Below are 18,921 nucleotides of genomic sequence, written 5' to 3'. Positions count from 1 at the left end.
TCAGTGTTTGTTTCATTACAGTATTCAGATTTCCTGAATATTCTACTACAAAACACCAACATTTGATGGAAGAGGGTTGATAAACATTCACTAAAGCCTCCTCATGCATTTGCTCCCGACTACTTTGACATGCTATCGTTTTTTAAAACACTTTCTCTAAAATCTAGATTTATTTTTATTAGTTTTATATAACAACTTTGGGCAAAAACATCTCCTGTACTATTTCCATCTCCACTGGTTGCACTGCTACTTGAATTAAAATTTTTTTAAAGAGAAACAAACCTCCTGTGGAATGTTTGCAAAACACGTAATGTTCAGTTTCTTCATGATATGAAGTTATAATTATCATGAGTGCTTCTCGTGTGGTTCAGAGCAACCTCTCATTCCTTATGTTTTCAATTAAATAGGTAGCCTGAGGACTATGGAGTTAAATCAGGGCCATAATGTTTGTGTAGTTAAAAGAAAAATTTGAAATCGAAAATATGTAAACTGAAAGCAAAAGTCACATTTTTAGAGTGAACTTTGAAAAAGAAAGAGTTGGATTTAAAATAAAATCAAACGTTTTGAATATTTGTATTATTTCTATGAGTAAACTTTATTTAAAAATTTTCAGTAATCTTCTTTTCATTATTATTATTTTTAAAAAATCTATTCAGTCTCAGATTACATTTTTTCAGATTCAGATCTTTTAAATTAATGTACAAAAAAAAATTCTTCAGGTTCGGATTTTTCTCTCAGCTTCAATTTTTTTTTTTTCACTTTCAGATCTCTATTTTTCAGTTACAGACTTTTGGCCCTGTTTTGGCCTGGTGGGCGTGGCTACACAGAGAGGGGCGGGGAATCATGAGTGACAGCAGACCGCTGCAGGGTCAAGATGGTCCATTCTTCATGTTGCCTTCAGGAAACCTGGGAATGAACATAATTTATCAAACACCTCCTGCACTGTATTATTTGATAATGTTTAGAAAACATGTCATGCGTAACTGCTAAAACTCAGTTACTGAAGCTCTTTCAAGCAGTAATGTGTACAAATTACGCCGTAACTGATCAATTATGAGACGTTTTCCCAGCCACTACGTGAGAAGTGGTCATTTCCCATGCTCTCAAAGAAGCGCGCATTGTATCGAGTGGGGGCTGCTGTTAACTTGTCCCTCAGTGAACGATGGCGTCGTCTTCCAACAACACTGCTGGCGCGAACAATCAGGTGAGTGTTTAAGTTTGGAACAATTACACTGCAGTCTGTGAATACTACGAATTTAAGAAGTGGCTATTGTTACGGTTAATTTTTCGGCTATTCTGTTTTTTTATTTTATAACGTTTTTTGCTGAAATGCTAGCTCAACTGAAACGCCTCGCTATCATTTTCTGCTGAAACTTACTTCGAAAGGTAAAGTAATATTAACAATTTGATCCTTCCCCAAAAATATGGAAAAATTTTTAAAAGACTCCATAACTAATCGGGCTTGGGATGCAGTCTTCATCACCTGGGCAACGGCAATGTTGCAAGACTCTCATCCATCCATTATCTGGTTCCGGTTTCTCTGATGTACTGTTTGTTTCTATGGTTTATTTACATTTCTTACACAATTAACATGGCTCCCACATACCAGAATTCAAAGCGTAATGCCAAGCCCTATATACTTACATTTATTGTTAATACAATTAATTTTTTTGATGATATGTCAACATGTTATTTGCAATTATTACTTTAGAGCATGTGAAAACAGCACTGGTGATTCACTGGTCATCACATAGAAAAGGCCATTAAAAACAAGAATTAATTAAGTGGAAGCAAACATTCTTGAGTGTCTCCCAGATTTTTGTTTGTGCTAGCATTATACACTATCATGCTGATGCATACTTATTTATGTTTAACTAGGGATGCACCGATACCACTTTTTTGGAAAACGAGTACGGGTACGAGTACTTGCATTTCAGTACACGCTGATGCCGATACCGAGTACTTAATAAAAACATGATTTAAATGTACAAGTTACAGTCACATAGTCATATGATTTTACATTAAAACAAGGGACTATTATGGAATTTAGAACTTTTATTTAAAATGAAAACTAAAGCATGTTGTATGTAACATATTATAGAATAACTAATTATTTAGAGAAAAACGTGATTAACCTCTCACACGACGCTCAAACATAGACATTTCTCAAACCATGGTATCGGGGGAGTTTTAACGAGTACTTTAGAAAATCTGGTTTCGAGGCCGATACCGGTATCGGTGCATCCCTATGTTTAACATATTTGATCATTTCTGTTATGTTTTACCTATTAATTTTTTTTATATATGTGTTTTTTAGAATGTGAACTACAATTCTAAAGTGGAAGCTGCTGCACAGAATCTTATTACTGTGCTCACTCAGAATCTTTCTCAGGGACAACACCAGGCAGCACAGGGAGTAAGGCAGGAACAGGGACCTCCCTCTGTAGATCAAGAGATGGCAAGGTTTTAAATTAAATATGAAAATAAATTACCGGTATTTAAAAAGTTTTTAACCTTTTTGGTGTGTTATAACTGTGCTGTCATTTTCATGTATTTTTCTAATTCCGTTCAGATCTTTCCCTGGTTTCTTTGGAAAAAAAAGTTTTCTTGGAAAACGAAAGATGCATAATCCAAGGATCCCTGTGACACCACCTTTTAAATCATGGAAGCCTTTCAGTTTCTATGTATACTTGCTGAACTGTAATGCAGAAACAACACCTACCTCCTCTGAGGAATTTCAGCTTGCACAGGCAGGACTGGGTAAAAGACATCTCACAATGTCCAGGGACATGAACCATGAAGAGGTTAAAGCACTAAATATATAGATTTTCAGACTTATATGTCTCTGTAAAGATCATCAAGTCTGCAGGCATCACAATATTGATCTTCTTCTGCAGTTATTTGGACTTCTTCAAAGTGAATATCCTAAAATGCAGGGTCTGACTGGAGGATGGTTGCTCTACAAGGCTACAGGTAGGGGTAACAAATGTTTATTACATGACAGTCCCATAATTTGCACCTATGTGAACTACATCTGGGCTCTACTTTTTTCAGGTGGTCAGGGTAAAAGGAAACTGACACTGGTCCCTCCTGATTCTGAAGGTTACACAGGGACCCTAATACGCAGTATGACAGGAAATGGGAAAAACTTGCTGTATATAGTACCTTTACAGCAAGAATTTGACCTTACTCCGTTACCTCCTGATGCAGTTGAATTTAAAAATATGCCCAAAGCACAATGCCAAAGATGCAAAGTAAGTCTGCCATTGCATATTTTGGCTCTTCATGTGCAGGAGTGCACAGAGTCTGGGTCTTCAGCTGAGGACACAGAGGTACATACATCTTAGAACAATATATGCATTTATTTTAATGAAATTGCATTGCATTGAAATGGCAATAAAAAAATTGTCCCACTTTTTTTTTATCTTAATAATCAATGTTATATGTCTATTAATTATGATAGGCATGTCAAACCGAAGTCCAAATAGTGTCCGTGCAGCCTTCTGAAGAGCACACCGACACAGAGGAATTGGATGAAGAAGTAATATCTTAATAGAAATGAGTATAGACCATTAACATAACTACAATGGAATTCTATTCAATATTTTAACTCTCATTTCTGTTTTAGAAACTTCAGTGTCCTATCTGTAACTTGAAATTTGAACCTTATTTCCTTGAAATCCATGCAAGCACATGTGGAGAAAGGTAGTTGAAAAAGCAGGGCTTTTAAAATTACAAATAGGATATAACATCTTGAGAATTTCCCATTGACACACCAACTTTTTCTTTATTTTTATTAGAAGCAAAAATGTAATAGACATGGATGAAATTGAGGAGAACATAGTACAAGAGGACCATATGAAAAGGTAAAAAACATCACACAGACAGATGACTATTAATACTCTGAACTGAATAAAGAGTGTTTATTCTTTCATTTATGGATTTTTTTAGTGTCGACGATGTGTTGGATGCGATTTGTCAAAGAGTTGATGTGGAGAAGCAGTTCAGCATCCTTATTTCAAGAACAAACATTCTGGAGAGAGGCCTTCTGCAGTGGCAACGTCAAAAAAAAAATTCACCCACTGCCATGTTGAAGGTGTCCTTCTTTGGGGAAGCAGGAATCGACACTGGTGCCCTTCGAAAAGAATTTCTCACAGGTGAACTTAAAGAGATCAATTACTTTTCCGTTCGTATTATTTATGTTGAAGAAATGACCAATCCCTAAATTTTATACTTCTGTAATATATATATTATCTTCTAAGTGAACTCTGCTCCAGTTGTGTTGTAAATATGACTATATTTCTCCTTTACTAAACTATACATCAATCATGTTTATAATTTGGGATGGACTGATATGAAAGTTCTTGGCCGAAACCAAAAATGAGAAAACCAAGGTCGAAAACCAAAACATCGGTAACACAGGGAAAATAGTCTTTTTTTATAACCATAGCATGGCTGTGATGTGACTATGTTGTGTTATGAGCTTACTGGTTTGGTGTTGATAAAAGGTGTCAATATTATTGTCTCAAGTACACCTTTCTGTATACTATGATTTATTTTTTGAATCATCCATCCATCCATTTTCTTGGCCGCTTATCCCTTGTGGGGTCACGGGGAGTGCTGGTGCCTATCTCAAGCGGTCACAGGGCGAGAGGTGGGGTACAACCTGGATGGGTCACCAGTCCATCGCAGGGCATCTTTTTTGAATCAATATTTTCATTTTGAATGGAATTTTTACATATCTGGAACAGATGTATGATGTTCCTTCAGTACATCTGTCATGTTAAGCCTTCAAAATCAGTGAGACACATTATGATATATATATATATATGTATATATCAGTATTGCCTCAAATGAAAAAAATACTGTGATATGAAAAAAATCTTATTTCACCCAGCTCTAAATGAATGTTTTACATCCGATAATTCATAACTTCCTTCTCTCAATAGAAATGGTCGCCGGAATCGAGACTCGTTTCTTTGAAGGACCACCACACCAAAAAAGTCCACGCTATTCCCTTACTGACTTTGACAGTGGACTCTTCAGGCATGTTTGTTTTAAAGAAAGTGAAAACTGTCATGTTTTACACTATAAGCAATACACTCATGCTGTTTGTATAAGTAGGACTGTTGGTGAGATTCTGGCCGTCAGTTTGGCACAAGGAGGTCCTGCACCTACATTTTTCAGCCAGTGGGCTTACAGTTACCTCTGCAATGGGCAGATCAACCCAACACAGCTGGATAAAAATACAGTGGCAGATTCACAGTTGCGGTTACTGATTGACCAGGTGCTGTATAACTAGTAAAAATATTGCCTTATTACACATTGCAGCTATATAATTTCATCTGTTAAATTACTTTTAGGTGGAATCTTCAACTGAGCAGTCACTTCAGGGCCTTACTGATGAGATTTTAAACTGTGGATTCACTGGAGCCATCTCGGTTCAAAACAAGGAACCGATTGTCCGGTATGCTGTGACATGTTTTCATTTTTCCATATGAATGTAAGAAAAATAGCATCTGAAGATGTTGTTTAATCTCTTTTTTGTACCCACAGAGCCATTACACTCCATGCTGTGCTTAGATTGCAGCCAATGTTGGAACAACTCAAGGAGGGTTTGCAGCTGTATGGCCTCCACCTGCTGATTAAGCAATACCCAGAAATCTGCCAGCCTCTCTTCGTCCTTGGGGGAGATGTGAAAGTGAGTACAAACTTATTTTCAGTTTTACATGTATGTATGACATACATTTACACATTTTGTTACCTTACAGACACAAATATGAATCTATTTTATTTGAACTCTAAATGAAACACCTACACAAAGCGGTGTACATTAGAGAAGTGGAACAAAAATCATACATGATGCTAAATATTTATTACAAATAAATAACTGAAAAGTGTGGTGTGTGTAATTATTCAGCCCCCTTTGGTCTCAGTGTAGTGAGTTGCACATAGACATTTCCTCATGATTGCTAAACATACAGTAAAGCCAGGGCAACAATAGAAAAACAAAACATTTCCATGTGTTAGAACGGCCCAGTCAATGTCCAGATCTAAATCCAATCCAGAATCTGTGGCAAGATCTGAAAACTGCTGTTCACAAACGCTGTCTATCTAATCTGACTGAGCTGGAGCAGTTTGGCAAAGAAGAATGGGCAAGAATGTCAGTCTGTAGATGTGCAAAGCTGGTAGAAAAATACCCTAAAAGACTGGGAGCTGTAATTGCAGCAAAAGGTGTTCCTAAAAAGTATTGACTGAGGGGGCTGAATAATTACACACACCACACTTTTCAGTTATTTATTGTTAAAAAAAAAAAGGTTTGGAATCATGGATGAATTTTGTTACAATTCTCTATTGTTTACCACTTTTTATTGGTCTTTTATGTTGAATTCCAATAAAATATATTCATGTTTGTGGCTATAATGTGACAAACTGTGGAAAAGTTCTAGGGCCCGAATACTGCAGCCCTGAAGTAATCAAGCCGCTGGGTTGCTTTGCTTTCTAATATCATCATAGGTTACTGCCGAGTTTGTCATGGCGTCCATTCACCCTCAGCTGAGTGAGAAGGGAACCTCCAAGCATCAGGTTGAGCTGGACCTGGTTAACTTCATTCAGGACTTGCTTTATGAGTCAGAAGGTAAATGGTTATTTTTGTCTAGTTTATAGTTGTCACATTCCAAAATTATATTCTAAGGTTTTTGTGACAAAAGTTAGACTTGTATCGAATTCAAATATTTAGATATTTTTTTTGTCCAAAAGGCCAGGATTCTTCAAAACGTCTTAAAATTCACTCTTATCCTAACAGAAGGTCAAGAACATGTAGCTGACGAAGATGGCCCAAGATCTATCACACCTGCCAGGTTTCTGCAATGGATCACCGGTCAAGGCCATGTTCCTCTCCTGCCCTCAGAAAAGAAGGACTTTGCTGTGGTGGTAAAATTTAATCACAATTGTGAAGCTGACTTTGGAAATCACAGCATCTGCTATCCTGTTGTGTCATCCTGTGCTAAGACCATTGTCCTGCCTGTGAAACATATGAAGTCCTTTAGTCAATTCAGACTGGTTCTGCTGGAGGCTTTTCATCTTGGCCAGGAATTTAACAATGTGTAAAGCATAGCATTGTCTATCAATAGTTTTGAGGTGTAACTCAAAATGCTGCTCCTTCCATTTAATGTTCAGGAAGCACATTTCAAATTTGGAGATTGACAGCCAGAGTTCTTTAATGAGTGGCATGAAGCACACAAAAACATACAGGTTTACTGTTGAAAATATGTGACAGAGACAAAAAAAAATAGTTTGTAATTTGATGTTTGAGTGTTCACATAAAAATTTCCTGGCAGGTTCATTTTACATGTATATCACATCAAATAAAAGTCTGAGCTATTCATGAACCTTCTCTGGGTTGAAAATTCAAAATAAAGATGTTGCCGCCTAGGAACGGTGAGTTAGTACAAAGTTAAGTACATCCAAATAAATGTCTCGGCCATGTGACTGAGAGGGCCTTGTTACATTGACAGTGTCTCTTAGTCTTGCCATGTCCTCCTCAGATAGAGGACATTCAACAGATGGAAGAATTACTCCAGGATTGCTCCCATCCAGCTCACCAATAGAGTTGACATCCAAGTACGCATCCTCGATTTCCTGTGACGATTTAAAAAAAAAAAAAAAAAATTTCAAATGACTATTCAAAAACAGTGTTGGGAAAATTAAGACAAACAGTCAGCTCCAAAAATATTGCAACATGGGAATTCTACTTTTGGCTCTATATGCCACGCAATGGATTTGAAATGAAACTAACACGATTGGCTATAACTGCAGAGGTATTTGAACTGCTTTCATATGTGCCTTCCACTTAAGGGACCAAAAGTAATGGAACAATTGGCTTCTCTGATGTTCCATGGCCAGGGATGTGATATTCTTGTATTTAGTGAAGCAACTCCTGACAAAAACAGCAGGATAAATTTTGAAGTGTTTTGGGCAATATATCTGCTCATATTCAGCCAAATGCTTCGAAACTCATGAGGCAGCACTTGATGGTCCAGATGGACAATCACTTAAAGCATTCTGCAGAAAAAAAAAATAGTTAAAAGAAGTGGAATGTTATGCAGTGGCCACGTCAATCACTTGACCTGAATCTGACGGAGCAGTGTTTCATTGCTGAAGACAAAATTGAAGGGCAAATGCCTCAATAATAGCTGGAAGTGAAGACAGTTGCAGTAGAGGCCTGACAGAGCATCACCAGGTATGAAGCCCAACATCTGCTGAAGTCTCTGCGATCCAGTTTCAGTTATGATTAATGTTCTGTGTCATTACTTTTGGTAACATGCAGACTGCTGTAACTCCTACAACTTAACTGATTTGGATGCAAATACCCTCAAGTTAAAGCTGATAGTCTGCAGTGACAGCACACCGTGTTTTTTTCAACATCTCCAAGTGCACTTTTTGAAACTTGATTAAAGAGGGATTGTATAATTTAGATTGGTTTTAGTACCTCCACTGTGTCTGGAGTATCAACTGGATTCTGGTGGAGTCCCAGTGTCCACAGTTGTTGTGGGGACAGATTCCTCTCTGTCCTTAGAGGGTGGTTATCCCAACCCTGTCTAAAGACATCCAGATCCCTCTGCAGACGTGGAAGAAATGTATGTTGGGCACAAAACATGTGGACACCATCAGTTGGATCCAGAAGGCCTTCATCCTCGAGGTTGTGAAGGGTTTCATAGTGCACGCTTGAAACAGCCATCCACACATCTCGCCACAAGCGCTCTATTCTGTTCAACATCAAAATATGGCAACGTTTTCAGAATTTTACCCAGAAATTCACTGAATTGAAAAATATATAAGAACATTTTTCTGATTTCCATGGGACATTTATACAAATACTACACATACCTTTGGTTGTGAACGCTCTTGCCTGACAGAAAGCTTCCTCTTCCACAGCCCCGGATGGTGAACATGCATCTTGCTATTCCAACATTTTCCACCCCTTGATCCCCTCGAACTCTGAAACAAAATTAAACATCGACAGTACAATTTGTTTTAAATCTAAAAAAAACATGTCACTCTTAAAATTTATTGCAGCCTTTGTGTTTTTAATACAATTGTACTTTAGACTGGTTATTAGAAGTTTATTGTTTTGGTCATTCAACAGTGTGCAGCTCTGTATAAGCACACCTTTCAAGAATTCTAAATGTTTGAACCATTTAAACAAGTGTATGGGGATTTATAAACAACTGATCATATAGGCTACAGTTTACATATTGCATGTCAAAATAATTACACTGCTAATCAAGGGGGGGGGGAATCATATTTACACATTTGCACAATCATTGTGAAAATTAATTTTGTGTAGATTTTACCTCAATGGAAAGCCATACTTTTGTACAGCCTCCAAGAAGAAAGCAAGTGCAGTTGATGCTCTGTTGTTGGCAGCAGCACCCAGGTACATGATCTAGAGATGTAAATATCATTAAGTGGAAACTTGGTCAAGTCAAGTTACTATAATTAAAGATAGAAACATGTTTATCAGGTATTGTAGCTTGGTACATTTATTTTATAAGTACAAGAAAAAAAGCAGGCTACATAATTCCCTAGCTGCCATGAGATGTAGCAGTACTTGTAATCAACTATTCACCCAAATGCAAAGGGTAAAAAAAAGAAATCCTTTTAGCAACTTGAAGTATTACTTTACCAAGCATTTATAGTCACCAAATACTGACAAACATAAACAGATTAGGAACATTTTGTTCTACAGAAGGATCTCTATATTACAGTATATGGTAAGTTTTATGGTAGACCAAAACACAAGTATTTCACTTTTCAATTAACAACTCCTTCAGCTCAATTTTGAAAGTGAAAAATCACCTTTCTTGAGTACCCATCTATCCCTCCGAATATCACCAGGCCAAATCTGTAAAAAGAACAACAAAAAACAACAACTAGGGCATTAACAGGTATAAAACATAATTCAGTATTTAGCAGTATTGTCAGACTTCATCCTACCTTATTAGTTTATGGTTTGTGTCTATATGCATCAAGTAAAGAGGACCTTGCACTGAATATGTCCTTCGGACCACAAATCCCAGCCTTGTCATTCTTGAGAAAATACCAGCAGAGTCCACACGGTGCATCGACGAGTACACTCTCTTCCACTGTACATGGTGGCCCATGGCTTGAAGCATCCCTTTCATCATCCTGTATCCAACATGAGGTGTTCTTGTCTTTATAGATCTTACTAAATTGTCCAGCTCTTCATCACTTGTTGTACTGTAGCACTGCTTTATGGAAATGCCATATTCATGCAAACGACGTTTCACTGTCCTCACAGATATTCCAAGAAGTTTTGCAATTTGGGTGATTGATAAGAACATTTCTGTCAGTGTCTGGAGCTGTACAGGCGATACATTGTACTTTGGACGTCCCAGCTGTCCTTCTGACACTGACATCTGCGAGGGTGTTTGTTCATTGACGTCCTCCATATTGAGCACAGTTGACAGCTCTATCAGAGCATTTATAATAGTTTGAGGGATCTCAACCTGATCGGACAAAGATCTTAAAAGGACCATCTCATGGTCGATAACAAACTGCAAATAGTCCACATCGAGGGGTTGTCTGTGCATGACCCGGGAAACTTTATGCAGTAGTCGCTGAAGCATCTCTCTCTTTAGCTGCTCCTAAATTAAATACAAAGAATTTTACGTTACTTAAGTAACTTTGTTGTTCTCCAAGCATACAGATCAACTAGGACGTAAGTTTCAGCAGAAAATGATAGCGAGGCGTTTCAGTTGAGCTAGCATTTCAGCAAAAAACGTTATAAAATAAAAAAACAGAATAGCCGAAAAATTAACCGTAACAATAGCCACTTCTTAAATTCGTAGTATTCACAGACTGCAGTGTAATTGTTCCAAACTTAAACACTCACCTGATTGTTCGCGCCAGCAGTGTTGTTGGAAGACGACGCCATCGTTCACTGAGGGACAAGTTAACAGCAGCCCCCACTCGATACAATGCGCGCTTCTTTGAGAGCATGGGAAATGACCACTTCTCACGTAGTGGCTGGGAAAACGTCTCATAATTGATCAGTTACGGCGTAATTTGTACACATTACTGCTTGAAAGAGCTTCAGTAACTGAGTTTTAGCAGTTACGCATGACATGTTTTCTAAACATTATCAAATAATACAGTGCAGGAGGTGTTTGATAAATTATGTTCATTCCCAGGTTTCCTGAAGGCAACATGAAGAATGGACCATCTTGACCCTGCAGCGGTCTGCTGTCACTCATGATTCCCCGCCCCTCTCTGTGTAGCCACGCCCACCAGGCCAAAACAGGGCCAAAAGTCTGTAACTGAAAAATAGAGATCTGAAAGTGAAAAAAAAAAAAATTGAAGCTGAGAGAAAAATCCGAACCTGAAGAATTTTTTTTTGTACATTAATTTAAAAGATCTGAATCTGAAAAAATGTAATCTGAGACTGAATAGATTTTTTAAAAATAATAATAATGAAAAGAAGATTACTGAAAATTTTTAAATAAAGTTTACTCATAGAAATAATACAAATATTCAAAACGTTTGATTTTATTTTAAATCCAACTCTTTCTTTTTCAAAGTTCACTCTAAAAATGTGACTTTTGCTTTCAGTTTACATATTTTCGATTTCAAATTTTTCTTTTAACTACACAAACATTATGGCCCTGATTTAACTCCATATGTCTGGAGCTGTACAGGCGATACATTGTACTTTGGACGTCCCAGCTGTCCTTCTGACACTGACATCTGCGAGGGTGTTTGTTCATTGACGTCCTCCATATTGAGCACAGTTGACAGCTCTATCAGAGCATTTATAATAGTTTGAGGGATCTCAACCTGATCGGACAAAGATCTTAAAAGGACCATCTCATGGTCGATAACAAACTGCAAATAGTCCACATCGAGGGGTTGTCTGTGCATGACCCGGGAAACTTTATGCAGTAGTCGCTGAAGCATCTCTCTCTTTAGCTGCTCCTAAATTAAATACAAAGAATTTTACGTTACTTAAGTAACTTTGTTGTTCTCCAAGCATACAGATCAACTAGGACGTAAGTTTCAGCAGAAAATGATAGCGAGGCGTTTCAGTTGAGCTAGCATTTCAGCAAAAAACGTTATAAAATAAAAAAACAGAATAGCCGAAAAATTAACCGTAACAATAGCCACTTCTTAAATTCGTAGTATTCACAGACTGCAGTGTAATTGTTCCAAACTTAAACACTCACCTGATTGTTCGCGCCAGCAGTGTTGTTGGAAGACGACGCCATCGTTCACTGAGGGACAAGTTAACAGCAGCCCCCACTCGATACAATGCGCGCTTCTTTGAGAGCATGGGAAATGACCACTTCTCACGTAGTGGCTGGGAAAACGTCTCATAATTGATCAGTTACGGCGTAATTTGTACACATTACTGCTTGAAAGAGCTTCAGTAACTGAGTTTTAGCAGTTACGCATGACATGTTTTCTAAACATTATCAAATAATACAGTGCAGGAGGTGTTTGATAAATTATGTTCATTCCCAGGTTTCCTGAAGGCAACATGAAGAATGGACCATCTTGACCCTGCAGCGGTCTGCTGTCACTCATGATTCCCCGCCCCTCTCTGTGTAGCCACGCCCACCAGGCCAAAACAGGGCCAAAAGTCTGTAACTGAAAAATAGAGATCTGAAAGTGAAAAAAAAAAAATTGAAGCTGAGAGAAAAATCCGAACCTGAAGAATTTTTTTTTGTACATTAATTTAAAAGATCTGAATCTGAAAAAATGTAATCTGAGACTGAATAGATTTTTTAAAAATAATAATAATGAAAAGAAGATTACTGAAAATTTTTAAATAAAGTTTACTCATAGAAATAATACAAATATTCAAAACGTTTGATTTTATTTTAAATCCAACTCTTTCTTTTTCAAAGTTCACTCTAAAAATGTGACTTTTGCTTTCAGTTTACATATTTTCGATTTCAAATTTTTCTTTTAACTACACAAACATTATGGCCCTGATTTAACTCCATAGAGGACAGCATGTTGCAGCAAGTAAAACTGATTATGAAACATGAGTTGCTGCTGCACACTGTGGCTTACATTAACATCTGGTGAATATTTAACAAAGTGCCTTTGGTACTTCTGTGGGTTTGGACTTTTGCAACAACCACAGCATCAACACACCAGAACAAACTGAAACACAAACACACTCTGTTCACTTTATTGTAGTTGTGACATGAATGTGAATTCAAGTAAGTTTAGTTTTTCTTTTTTTAACACTTGCCTTCTAGTGATCCATCTTCAGTTTGAAGATGGTAATGAAGACATCCTGCTACTGTATGTCTTCATTCCCATGTTTATAATCACTGCCTAGCTGTCAAACGTTGTAGTCAAGAGAAGCTCACATTTTCTCATTCAGTGTATTGTGTCCTCTTTCAGTCTAACTTTTTACAAACCGGAGGTTTGAAAAAAAAAAAGATCTAAACTCTGGTAAAGTCGCAGAGATGAGCCAGTCTAATCTTTAATTCATTCACATGATTTAAATCTTCTCGTGCACCAAGGACTGCAATGCAGATTGGTTCTTTAAGCCATCTGAACATAAATGTCATGCTAATTAATCTTAATGACAGGCAAACATTAGTTTATAGGCTGAGGATCTCTGCAGACGTTTCACCCACTGGCTTAAACTCTTCTGCTTATTTCATATTCTGATTTCAGATTATTATTTTTCTCATGTAGCTGGATCCACATCGTTGTGTTTCACCATCTTTGCATGAAAGCAATTTTGGCATTGGAAATGGTGTCAGAGAGCCAAAGCTGTGCATGCAGACCAATGTGTTAGGATCTATCACAAACAAATGTATGGATGACCATGCAGGCCAATGTGAAATCCTTTCTTTTGTGGTTCACAGAGAACAAGGCTGCCTGGGTGATGGGAGCTCAATGATTCTATGCAACTTGAAAAGGATGCACAATCGAGCATTTGCACAAATCATGAAAAGCAAACAAATGGGTGTCTTTTGTGCACATATTCAGCTCTCAAACTAAGACTAGAAAATGTACCTGCATAAACAAGCACATTCACAGTATGCTATTTTTTAACACAATCCAGAGAGTTGGTAGAGCGCAAGCAATACCCTACAAAGAGGGGGATGCTGTTCTATTTCTGGTTTGTCTATGATTACTCCATTTGTATACAATTATTGGTCCAATTGTGTTTTTTATTGATTATGCTGAAATTATTTTCATTCTTGGATAAGACCTGGTGTTTTAAAGAGCAATGATCCAAATATCTAGCAACAAATAAGAAACAAAGAAAGACTGAACTGGTGGTCAACTGGTTGTATATACCCATATAAAAGCAAAGTGCCCATGTCATTATGCAGCAATTCTTGCTGATTTGTCACAGTTCATCTCAGATTAATCATACAGTGTACTGCATGTGACTGCTAACGCCACCACATTCTATCTCAGGCTGATTGGAGTGAATCTGTCTTATTGCTGTTTCATCAACACTTTGATGAACCAAAATCACTTTGAAGATGGCAACTTTAACTTACTGCAAGTGGTCTCTGCCTCTAAAGCAACCGCTTAAAAGGCATCAGTATGAAAAGTTTACTGGTTGAAATAATTCTGGTCATCCCACACTATCAGACCACTGGGTATCCAACCACTAGTGAGTGTGGAATTACTGAGTCCAACATTTTTACAGAGTCTAAAGTTCTGACATCTTGTCAGTCATATCGATGGACCAACAGTCATTGAATAAAACAATGAACGAGCACTGGCATCAGGCAACACTGAGGTCTAGTGCCTGCAGAAAGCCAGTATCGTGAAGCCTCTCCAGCACCTCACTGTGCATGATGACTGATGATTTCAGTGCTGTAGCAGTGTCTGATGATGGCTGACAAGGAATAACAGATGAATGACATGAAAACAATTACAATGGGTGCTCCAACCTCCACGTGAAGTAGGAATTAAAGAAAGTAGCTAAGAAAAACTAATAGCACCACTTAGGATCAGACCAAATTATTCTACATACTGTGAAGATGTTAATTTTGTTGTGTCATCTTTTTCTCCATCGTTCATACATTGGATTTTTTTCTCTACTTTGTCAACTAATTTTGAGAAATGTCTCTAATTAACAAAATGTGTTTTGATGCTACACAGTCTTATAATTGAAATAACTGTGTTTGTAAATGTTGATTGAAATAAAAGTAGAAAAGGAAAGTATTAGTTCAAATGTGTGAGGAGGATTTTTTTCTGTCTCTTTGTATTTTTGCACAGCATCTTGTTAAAAACCCATTCATAACCGTAGACAGATGGTGATTGTCTGACCTTCTTTACGGCTGACACGTGTGGCTATTAACCTTGTGGACACATCCACACAGATTTCAGTAGTGTGCTTTAGCCAGACATGATTTTCAAAGGTCCACTGCTCAAACTGCAAAAATCTAAAATCAAACTGAAAAACTTGGGGTGATAAAAGCAAAGACATGCATAAGTATGCAGTAAAACAGCATGCACAGAAAGAAAGATGATGTTGACGGGTGCTTCTCTCTGCTGAAGCGTCTTCAAAGTAATTACGAAAAGCTCATCAGTGACCTTACAGATGCCATTTTTAACGGTCGTTACCTTAATTGTAATTTGAGAAATGGTGGATCGGTGGGGTGGGGTGGGGGTGGAGGATGGGTGTTGAAGCAAAGTCAAGGTGAGTAAACATAAACCACTTCATGTGCAGGATAAAGAGAGTGTGAGAGAGGTGCATCTCTCTCTGGCTCTGTCTGTTTACTTAATGACTCGGTGTTTGTGCAGCTCAGGATGCTAAACTTGAACCTCAGGGGAGCCAAGATTACAGGTCTCAAGGACTGATGTGTGTGTGTGTGTGTGTGTGTGTGTGTGTGTGTGTGTGTGTGTGTGTGTGTGTGTTTATTTGTGGTCGTGGTTTAAATTACTTTGACAGTCCACTTCCTCTGGAGGGCGGACTCTTATTGAACTCTACAGGAGTCCATATACAGTAACTACCAAACCTAATTATTTTACAATTAGTGTTTTATTAGTGTGACTGTGTCACCTTTAGCTGTAGTATGTGTTTTGTAGTTTTCTACATGACATTTATCACATCCACTATATTTTAATAATTAAATCAGGTAACATTTTAATGTATTTAATTTAAATTCGTGTTTGTTTGGTTTCAGGAGAAAGGCACACAAACACATTTTAACAGTCCACTGAAGAAATGTTTTTTTCTTTTAAGAAACTGGGAAAACATTTTTAGTCTTCTGCTTTCAAAAATTCCCGAAGTTGTTAAAAAACAGTTCCAGTTTGTTGGGGGTGTTTGTTTTGTGTTTTAATGCAAGAGTTTGTTTTAATGATCTTTGACAAATACTCATGATTGTAACCCGTCACATCAGTTGCTTAGGAAATCACTAATTCTTATGGTGTAACAAAATATTCCTGCTGCTGCTGGGTAGCTTGGTTAGGCTTAGCCTTATTAGCTAGCTGGCAAGTACAATGAATTGTTGAAATCTTGAAACAATGTCAAGTGACTCAGAGCTCAAACAAACATAATTAGAGTTAGGATTATGAAGAAGTCTTTAAGAAATATTTTCTGCTGGCTTGGCTTTGTCTCTAAAAGCCCCGACAGTTCCTAAATAGTTTATGCAATGGTTTTGTTAAACCCCTTGAACTGAAAGTGAAACTCTGCATTTCAGTCACATCTAGATTTTTTATTTTAAAATCCAGTATGGCATAGTATTACAGGGGGAAAACTGCAAAAAATTCCAAGTTAAAAAGATAAACAATCGTTATACCTTCAGGACTTCATTTGTCACTTCTGGTACAAAACAAAAGGTCTGACGCACAAAACTGGCACCAACACTTTTTGTATTATGATATGTGTTAGTCAGCATCTAGTTGCCTAAATCCAATAATAAGACTGTTTTAGTTCTCCCCATTTCTCATATAATTTGTAGCCACCTTGAACAGAGAAAAAGTCAGATGACAAAGATGGAGACAGCAAGTAAGAAAAAGTACAAACATAATCAGGAGGAGGGATGAGTAAGAAAAAGAGAGGGAAAGATGAGTCACTGTAGGTGAGAGAAGGAAAGGAGGAAAATTAAATTGAGGATAAAAAAGAAATTTGGATGGTAGGAAACACAGGATGGAAGAAAAAATGATGGAGAGGAGGGGAAAGGAGAATAGTAATCAAGTAAGGGAAGAGGAGATCATGTAGGAACAAGAAGGAAGCATAAACAGAATGACAGGGTGAAAGGAGGAGGAAGGTGTGACAAAGATAATGGATGAAGGGGAAAAACAAAAATAATCCTGAGGGGAAAATCGCAGCTTTGTAATTTCAGTATCTTTAATACAGTCAGCACAGTTGCTGCCTAGCTCCTCTCTGGCATCTCGCTCTCCTCCTGCACATCCCCTTCATTTTGCAGTGGGTTTTTTCCACCAGCTCGTCCATCTTTCAGGTTGAGCAGAAAGGAGAAAACCTTTTGGAAACAGACTGATTCATCATTCAACACTATTCATCGTCCTGCTGTCAGATTTGCCCACAAGGATGCCAGTCAAAAAACAAGCAGCCAATAAACCACCTGGCACTCGATAGAGGGGAAAAAGAGAATCTGGCCTGCCACAACCCCCCCCACCCCCACCAACTTCGTCATGTCTGAGGAAACGGACAGTTGATTTGGGAAGCGGTGAGAGGAAGAGTGATGAGACGGCTGTGGTAACACTTTGCAGAAGGTCATGTCAAACAAGAGAATCTGCCAGCAGAAAGTGATGCTTTTTCTCTCTTTCTGTCTCGACTATCAGTCACCATCTTCTGCCTGTGCCATTTAATGACTTTGGCAGAGGCAGAAGATGGTAAGTGTGCCATAGAAAAGGCTTCGTACATTTGGGAAGAGAAACACTGGAGGAGTGTGGGAGGGGTATTTACAATTAGCACCTTTAGCCAAATGTTCAAACTGTGGCACAGCTAGGCCATTTATGGCCCTTTATTAAAACACAGTATTTAAACAGTGGAGGGGAGCCATCTGCTCACCACTCTCGAGCCCTCTTATGTTCACATGTGTCAGAACAGGCCCATTGCAGTCCGTACGCTGACAGTATCTTGGAGGGATGAACAACTTCAGGTTGATTGTGTGAATAGGAGCAGTTGGTTATTGCACAGTTTTGTTGATCCACGGGGCATAAGGGTAAGCACTGGTAACACTGCTGGAATGAATCTCCTGAAGAAGTTGAGCATAGAAAGCAAAGATGCAGTACTGTCTATTCATGCATGATTAGAAATGAAAGCAAAGTGGACTTAAGGTTGTAAATAAGCAATCTTCTTTGGTTTCTTCAGATAAGCAAAGCATTTACCCACCAAACTCCAAATGGACTCAACAAAAGACTTGTTGATTCCAGCGTGCCCAGAGAAAAAATATGAGCGAAACATTACTCATTGTTTAAAAAGCTAAAAAAAAAAAGACCAGACGAGATTACAAGTATAGCGTGAAAAAGTACCTGTACCCATCCTGATTTCTTAGGTTTTTGCATATTGGTCACACTTTTATTTTAATACAGCCATATCAGAGCACATTTACATGTATAGATTCATTCATGCCTCCGAATGCGTAACATGCAAATCGTCGGCGTAACCGATGATTTGCATTAAATAGCATCAGTATGTTACCAGCTGGGATGAGAATGTGTTGATCTTGCCTTTGGCTCCACCTGCACAACAGCAGTGCCAAGGTAGGTCTCCCCGGCAGAATTTGTTTCCCCTGCTTCGGGAGAATGCGCTGGGCAGTGCAAACCACAGACAAACAGTATCCCACATTCTTTACTTTTAGTTCACAAACGCTTCTTATAATGACTAATTACTGCTTCAGGATTTTGTGGTACAAATTGGAATCAATGGTTCCTTCAGTTACA

At 38.0% G+C, this 18,921-nt stretch overlaps 3 protein-coding genes across 7 annotated transcripts in view; 1 reads left to right on the top strand and 2 right to left on the bottom strand.

Moving 5' to 3' along the window:
- grin2da (glutamate receptor, ionotropic, N-methyl D-aspartate 2D, a) overlaps positions 1 to 18,921 on the bottom strand; it is a 264,679-nt gene that overhangs the window by 206,689 nt on the left and 39,069 nt on the right. The window lies entirely within an intron of this gene.
- LOC309698110 (uncharacterized protein) lies at positions 425 to 7,119 on the top strand. Of its 5 annotated transcripts, XM_082520411.1 has the most exons (15): positions 741 to 1,204; positions 2,318 to 2,463; positions 2,573 to 2,804; positions 2,898 to 2,973; positions 3,055 to 3,332; positions 3,464 to 3,541; positions 3,629 to 3,705; positions 3,801 to 3,866; positions 3,952 to 4,157; positions 4,950 to 5,046; positions 5,125 to 5,287; positions 5,364 to 5,467; positions 5,557 to 5,701; positions 6,517 to 6,637; positions 6,806 to 7,119. In XM_082520411.1, exons 1-15 carry the CDS (start codon positions 1,163 to 1,165, stop codon positions 7,108 to 7,110), a joined length of 2,136 nt encoding a protein of 711 aa, XP_082376537.1. In that variant the 5' UTR covers positions 741 to 1,162; the 3' UTR covers positions 7,111 to 7,119. The 5 variants fall into 5 exon arrangements, with proteins under 5 accessions (XP_082376539.1, XP_082376536.1, XP_082376537.1 ...); XM_082520413.1 differs by having other exon boundaries at positions 425 to 1,204; positions 4,950 to 5,287; positions 6,517 to 6,585; positions 6,806 to 6,922; XM_082520410.1 differs by having other exon boundaries at positions 740 to 1,204; positions 4,950 to 5,287.
- On the bottom strand, positions 7,432 to 11,342 carry LOC309698114 (uncharacterized protein; the record flags this gene model as incomplete). Its single annotated transcript, XM_082520420.1, has 7 exons — positions 10,919 to 11,342; positions 10,000 to 10,670; positions 9,862 to 9,907; positions 9,357 to 9,448; positions 8,890 to 9,000; positions 8,492 to 8,768; positions 7,432 to 7,641 (listed from the first exon to the last, which is right to left on the bottom strand). The coding sequence occupies exons 1-7, from the start codon at positions 10,958 to 10,960 to the stop codon at positions 7,432 to 7,434; spliced, it is 1,449 nt and encodes a 482-aa protein (XP_082376546.1). The 5' UTR covers positions 10,961 to 11,342.

The sequence above is a fragment of the Aulonocara stuartgranti genome, assembly GCF_965226115.1.
Source record: "Aulonocara stuartgranti genome assembly, chromosome: 22".
NCBI lineage: Eukaryota > Metazoa > Chordata > Actinopteri > Cichliformes > Cichlidae > Aulonocara > Aulonocara stuartgranti.
Note: the sequence above shows the minus strand (reverse complement) of the source record. Positions and strands in the feature narration are given on the sequence as shown.

Excerpts from the sequence above, each read along its gene's own strand:
- LOC309698110 (XM_082520410.1), top strand. The coding sequence starts at position 1,163 with ATGGCGTCGTCTTCCAACAACACTGCTGGCGCGAACAATCAG. Across the intron at positions 3,706-3,800 it reads GCAAGCACATGTGGAGAAAG|AAGCAAAAATGTAATAGACA; the intron begins GTAGTTGAAAAA and ends TATTTTTATTAG. Across the intron at positions 6,638-6,805 it reads CTTGCTTTATGAGTCAGAAG|AAGGTCAAGAACATGTAGCT; the intron begins GTAAATGGTTAT and ends TTATCCTAACAG.